This window comes from Acomys russatus, chromosome 12 (genome assembly GCF_903995435.1).
Source record: "Acomys russatus chromosome 12, mAcoRus1.1, whole genome shotgun sequence".
Classification (NCBI taxonomy): Eukaryota; Metazoa; Chordata; class Mammalia; order Rodentia; family Muridae; genus Acomys; species Acomys russatus.
The window spans coordinates 57,073,880-57,080,626 of NC_067148.1; the positions used below are offsets into that span (position 1 = coordinate 57,073,880).

The window sequence follows — 6,747 nt, forward strand, 5'->3', positions numbered from 1 at the left end:
GCGCGCCGCAGCCACACAAAAGAGGCGCAAGACCGGGAAGCGCGCGGCCGCAGGGGCCGGCGGGGAGCGCGGCAGGAGGGGACGGCGACAGCCGAGGTGGCGCGCCCGAGGGAAGAAGGGCTCCAGGCAGCGCGGGATGCGGAGGACCTGACACTTCTTGGAAACTCTTGGAAATGGCTCCCGCCACCTCGCCCGAGGGGACTGCTAGCCCTGGAGCAGGTTCATCCGGGCCGGGCTGTCCAGCCTTTCTCTCGCCCGGGGCCTCGGGGCGCTGTCCCTGCACACTACGCCGTCGGCTCGGGCTGAAAAGTTTCTCCATGGTTCTTTGTGTCTCCCGAGCTGCCCCGGTCTCCCTGGGTAAGTGAGCGATTATTGTTTGCTTAGAGTGCCTCCATTTTGAGCAATTCTGTCAATCCCCGGCCTCCGAGCGCCCTTCACCATCCCTCCAGTTCCCGAGCCCAGGCCCCTCGGCGGGTATTCCGAACCAGGTGTTCCCCTGGGCGTGCTACCAGAGCTGCGCTGCCCAGAAAAGGCGAGTTGAGGATTGCCTTCACTTCTCTCCAGCCCGTCCTTCCTCCAGAGGCGGACTCGCAGCTGCTGCACTCATGTGACTAGACCAAAGCAAAAGGGCAAGAGGCTCGGGGCTCTGAGGGCCAGGGGCCGGGGGTCGAGGACCCGGGTTGGGTGATGGGCACAGCATCGCGTACAACCTGAGGGACCCTGAGTCTCTGATGCCCGGCTCTATCCATCATGAGCGGAGAACTTGAATCTCTCTCTTTCTCTCTCTCTGTCTCTTGGAAGCAGTTGTATTTTTAGACATCCTTCTTTTGATTTCCCCATCCTCCATTCCTTCGCCAAGGCAGGACTCGCGCCAGGCAGCCAGTTGCGAAGGCAGAGGACATCCACAGCTAAGTTTCTTTTCCCTCCTTAGGTCTAAGGAAAGCCTCAAAGGGGGCTTCTCCGTGTCTCCTTACCTTTGTCAGTATTCTGTGTCAGATCTCGATACCCTGAAAAGGAGTTCATCTTTCTAGAGAACTGGAAGCACAGTAAACTGGGGGATCTAATTACTAGCTATTAAACTAGTTTAAAATATCTTCTGTAAACCATTGTTGAAATCCATTCCGTCTTGCCTTATAATCTGCTGGATGGAAAGCTGGCTTGCAGAGGAGGAAAACAAAAAGGTGCTTTGCCCCTCCAAGACATCCAGCACCTGGGGGCACCTGATCAGCGCCCAACAACAACAACAACAAACAACAACAAAAAAAAAAACGTCTGCCCATCCATCTCTCTTCAGGGAGCCACCCTGCTGGCTGAAGCTGCCTTTGTTTCTAAAATCCCTGGACCTTAAAGTCTCTGGAAGCCAGCTCAGACTTCAAGATCACTAAAGACACTGGAACCTACAGTTGAACTAAAACAGCACTATCTATGCTGCAAATATAATAAATATAAACATGGGGGCAGTCTCATGCATAGTCAGTGTTTATGCTGACTGGTACAGGACCTTTTTAAAACCCACATTTAAAGGTTTACGGACTCCGTCTCACCACGGACTCCTCCCTAAACCACTGGCATTTCTCTACTGAATTCCAACCAAGTTCCAAGGAGATACCAATTTGCAAACAATATAAAAACCTGACTGCCATTTGCTTGCCCATGTGGAGAAAAGATCCTACCCAGATTGATATGCTAAAGGAAATCAGGGGCCAGAGTTCTTCTTTATCCAAGCACCAATTAAAAGCAAATATCTGCCCAAGTAAACAACATTTTCAAAAGATAATTCATTCTACTGCATGGAGTGTCTTGAAAGAATCATACACCCGATGGGTTGGGAGGCCATCTGTATCTTTCAGAGCCACGTGATGCCCTTAGTTTTTAGCATTTCTATTACAGGAGGGAACAACAGAGGATGTACCAAGGGCCCAGCAGGACTGCAATTTTAAGAGCTGACAGATAACCGCAAACAGACATCAGTTCTTGTACCTACTTAGGCTGTATAGCCAACAACCCAAAGAGCTTACCAGAGGTAAGCCACTGTTGCTATCCACTTCCCCCACCGCCCCCTCCACGTGACCTTCTGAGAAAGGGATGAAGAAAAACAGCTTTTATTTGTGGAAATGCCTTCCTATATATCATCATTATGTAGCCTGCTTTACGTAGATGATTGTCTACTCATGTGAACACTGGGGTTCTATGTAACGCTGTTGGTACATTGATAAAGGATCAGAAGGCTATTGTGGCAGAGCTTTCTCTTATTTCTCAATACTGTCACTTTCCCACACAAGAGAGCGGTATTTCTTGGGGAGATTCCGGAGAATTTTTCATAGTCTCTGATGAAATCTAGCACAGGATACCTTTAAAGGGAGCTCCTGTAGGGGAGGGGAGGAAGCCAGAAGCAAGAGCTCAGTTACATAACAGTTACCTAAAAGGAAATATCCCACACCAAGAAGCTGTCCAGATGTTGCAGGCTGGAGAGGAGAGGCTGGGAGAAGGCTCTGCTGCCTATTGCCTGAGGACCAGAGTAGCCGAGAGGCAACATTATGGAAAGATTTGTTGTTGGTATTGAAGTAATAGCTCTGAGATTTCCTGGGTAATGAACCGCATCAGTTATCTGAAGTAAGCCATCCTGCCAGTGTGCAGCCGTGTTTCACTCTCCCCTGGGAAATGAATTCCTCTCTTTTTATACAGTAGTAACTTTCAGAACTGTTTAGTGACTTTGGGCCGCACTTGGCCGGGCAGGCAGAGTCCTGGCTCAGAGGCCTGACACTGCAGAGGCCTGTCCTTTGGGAAGCTTTTCCACTGAGGTGAGAAGCAAGGGAAAACACTCTGACCACCACTTTGAGTCCCCACATCCACAGGGTTTATGAGAATGGTAGGGATGTCGCTGGCTGGCTGGCAGCCAGGAAGCCTTCAGAGGAGCAGTGCTGGGGACTTCGCTCTTGGAACAGTGGGGGATGGGATAGGAAGAGGAGAAAGCTTTTCTCAACCCTGTTCAAGTCACCTTTCCAACTCTGGTCCGTGTACACAGAGCTTGGCCTTGGGGTGGGGGTGGAGACACACCTGGAGTTGGATCCAGGAGCAGGGGCGATCTTGGAACATGGGCTGTCGCTGCAGCCAAGCCAGCGCCCTCTGACTGTGTTCCTCTGCTTTGCTGCAGGAGGAGGTGACCAGGCAGCTAGCGGGCAACCAGCGCTCCCCCTGCGCAAGCTTCTGCCCTAGCCCTAGGGGCCACTCCTGCACAGCACCAGTTCGCCATGATCGCCACCGGTGGCCTGCTGAGGATATCCGCCAGAAAGCAGGATCCGCTCCGGCCCCCCAGCCAGGTCCCTAAACGCAAGAAGAAAGCCAAGAAGAGGCGTAAAAACGACGTGGTGGTGGTGAAAGGCAAGCTGAAGCTTTGCTCTATCTCGGGCCTCATTGCCCTTTGCGGGATCCTAGTGTTGTTGGTGGGCATAGCCATGGCCGTGGTGGGCTACTGGCCAAAAGCCAGCGCAGCCAACAACAGAGGGGGGAGCAAGCAGTTACTGCCCCTGGGCAGTAGCCATCGCACGGCGACCATCAGCAACAGCAGCAGTGGCAGCAAAAACCCAACTAGGAGCCACTCTGGGGCGCCAGGGGGCATCAACTCCAGTTCTGTGGGCGGGCCCAGGAGTTCGCCCCCTGCTCGGTCTGCGGCCACCTCCTCTTCTTCCACCTCCACGTCGGTGGGCTTCTTCTTCCGAATCTTCTCAGGCTACTTGCACTCAGACAAGCTTAAGGTCTTTGGGCCCCTCATCATGGGTATAGGCATCTTCCTCTTCATTTGTGCCAACGCAGTCCTCCACGAGAACAGGGACAAGAAGACCAAGATTATCAACCTGAGGGACCTCTATTCTACTGTCATCGACGTGCACAGCCTCCGCGCCAAAGACCTGGCAGCGGCAGCGGCTGCGGCTGCAGCGGCAGCGGCCTCCTCCTCCTCCTCTACCGCCGCCCCCAGCTCTGCACCCCCGGGGGCAGCACCGCTCAATGGATTTCTCAGCTACGTGCAATCTCGGGGCCTGGAGCTGAAGCCCGGCAGCTGCGCCGGCTCTGCAGATGCCTTCGGGGCTGCTGCAATGCTGGCCAGGGGCTCATGGCCCCACCCCGTCGGGCGGGGTGGAGGCGGCGGTGGGACTCGGGAGGCAGGGTCGCCGCCAGACCTGGCGTCCTCTCCGCGCTGTCTGCGGGAGCCCCCGAGCCTGGCCGAGGCTGTGTACAGCATCTACCGCGAGCGCTCCAGTGGGGCTGGCCGTCGCCGGACCACAGTGGCCGCGGTGGCTGCGGCCACTGCCACCGTCACCGCGGCCGCCAGTGGCAGTAGCAGCCCGGCGCCCTGCAGCCCAACCGGGAGTTGGGGGCGCCAGAGCACCGCCAGCTCCCTCGTGGGCTCCTCGCTGAGCGCTTTCGCGCTACTGCCTTTGCAAGGGGACCCGGACAGAGACAGGGATTCGGAGGGCGCAAGCTGCAGCTGGCACAGGCCTCCCGGGGAACGCGGCTCCCGGGATCTCCCTCGGGGAGAACTAGACCTGAGTTTGACGGACCTCCGGGGAGCCGAGGGCGGTGCGCGTTGGGCGTCCTGCGAGCCAGATGAACCCGAGGGCGCGGCGACAGCACGCACCGCCAGGGGGCAGGGCGGCCGCCTGCCCAGGACCGGCAGGTACGCGGCCTGGCGCCGCCGCAGCACTAGTGGGCTCCTGAACTACCGGGCGCCGCCGTCCCCCGAGCCCCCGCCCACCCCGGGAGCGGCAGACATGGACTCCGGGCTTCCAGGTTCAGCCGCCGCCGCGCCCTCGCTCCCTCTGCGTCCCAGGGACTCGCCCGGCGTCCGGCGGGACTCCAACAGCTCTCAGTCAGATGACCAGTCCAGCAGCAATAAGGGCTACGCTCCTTTGAAGGAGGCTGACACCTCTGTGGAGTCGGTCGTGGACGTTGTGGCCAGGAAAAGGCTAGACTGTGTGGACGCCGCTGATGCGGGTACAGAGCACAGCTCCCTGGAGGGTCCCAGCACAGAACCAACTAAGGCGGAGCAGCAGCCTCTGCCTGGGCAGAGGCAGTTTACAAACAAGGAGAAACTCTTCCTGATTTCCAGGTCCCACACCACAGGAATAGAGGACCCTGAACTGGAAAACTCTTCCACCTAGGTGGGGGTGGGGGGCGCAGGAAAAGGAGACGCAGGGGGTAGAGTCCCACTGAATCCCTGCATAAAAAGCCCCAACCCTACCCTGATTCCTTGGTGGACAGGTCCAAGGAAACCATTCAATACCCAAAGAGCTGCAGAATGCTGCCCTTGAATTTGCGTTCACAAGATTTCCTGTAGATAACTCCATGATTTTTTTTTAAAGCCAAGTCGTCTTTTTATGTCCGATGGTGATTGTAACTTCCATGAAAACCAAATGTATTAAAAGATCACAATCTAGTTCATTAGATGATATCTCTTAATTTTCTTAGGATCAAAATAATATATTTTTGACAGTAACTGCACTTTACTCCATTTTTTCCTTTGCCCTCCCAACGCCCAACTTGCCTAGCCCCTGCACCCTGCTGCTGACTTAGTCCGTAGATGCTTGTGAATGAACAAGCTTTTTTATGTCTGCCCTCTTCCATAACCTAGAAGGGGCTGTGTCAGTTCTCTTAGAACTGATCTTTCTAGGTGGAGGCAAAGCCCAAAACACAAGTATTCAGGAAAAAGGCTTCCCTTGTCTGACCCTGCTCTGCTCCGAGGCTCTTCAAAGGACTCTTTTTTTTTTTTTTTAAGGCTATTTGAATTTTGCTGCCAGGGTACATGAAGGCTGGAGGGTGCCAGCAGCTAGACTGGACGGCTGCATTCCTAACAATACCATGTACACACCATGCTTTGCTGAGTATTATCACACCGGTATGGAATATAATGTTAATATTTAAAGTCATTTTAATTTTTAAAAAAAGCTTCCAAATAGTTAAACATAACATTACCTCATTTTTCCTGGGAACTCATGGTTCTAGAGCATAGTAAACAGCTAACAGTTTCTCTCTTAAATTAAAAATATTCTGTACTCATCTCCTCCCAGAGTGGCAGAGGGTTAGTGAAAGTGTGAGTCTCCAAACCATCTCCAGTATGCTTTAACTTGAAGACATAGGGGAGTATGGAAATTTCTCTTTTATGTATAATGAAACCCTGAATAAATAGTATTTTTTTCTATAATACTTATAGTTAACCTCAGGGTGCCAGGGCTCCCTTGCTTCCCACACCTGTTTCTCTATTTGACCTTGATTTTAGGTTCCTGGTCTTGCACCTATGGCTGACACTAGTGTTACAATAGTTCGGGAATGGTTTACATTTTGACAGTGAGTCAATTTCCAAAGCCAGAAAACAAGATGATTTACAGCTCTGATCCCTCTTCCTTTGAGTGTGACCTGAGGCTGGCTCATTGCAGGAGATAAAAACACTGCTTTAATGACGGACGGATGAGCTTGCATTGCTCCTTATGAGTGAGCGGCCATGCTGCAGAAGGCTTATGGACTTGGGATAGAAGGGGCTCATGACGTCCACTAGCTGTGAAACTATTAAGAGCGTACACATAGGCCTCCACTATGACATCTGTAAGATAAGGCCAACAAGACCCACACTGCTCTAAGGGGAACATTACTGAACAGGAAGGAAGAATGGGGGTAGAGCTCAGAGTCTGGTAGAATTCCTGAAGAGCTAATTTAACACAGGGGCTGCCCGGTTACTACAGTCCTTGTGATGTG

General features: G+C 53.4%; 1 protein-coding gene across 2 annotated transcripts; it reads left to right on the forward strand.

Moving 5' to 3' along the window:
• The first annotated feature begins 214 nt into the window (after positions 1-214).
• Tmem200c (transmembrane protein 200C) lies at positions 215-5,763 on the forward strand. Of its 2 annotated transcripts, none has more exons than XM_051154465.1 (2): positions 215-357; positions 3,155-5,763. In XM_051154465.1, the coding sequence occupies exon 2, from the start codon at positions 3,252-3,254 to the stop codon at positions 5,157-5,159; it is 1,908 nt and encodes a 635-aa protein (XP_051010422.1). In that variant the 5' UTR covers positions 215-357; positions 3,155-3,251; the 3' UTR covers positions 5,160-5,763. The 2 variants fall into 2 exon arrangements, with proteins under 2 accessions (XP_051010422.1, XP_051010423.1); XM_051154466.1 differs by lacking the exon at positions 215-357 and adding an exon at positions 2,257-2,613.
• The last annotated feature ends 984 nt before the right edge of the window (positions 5,764-6,747 follow it).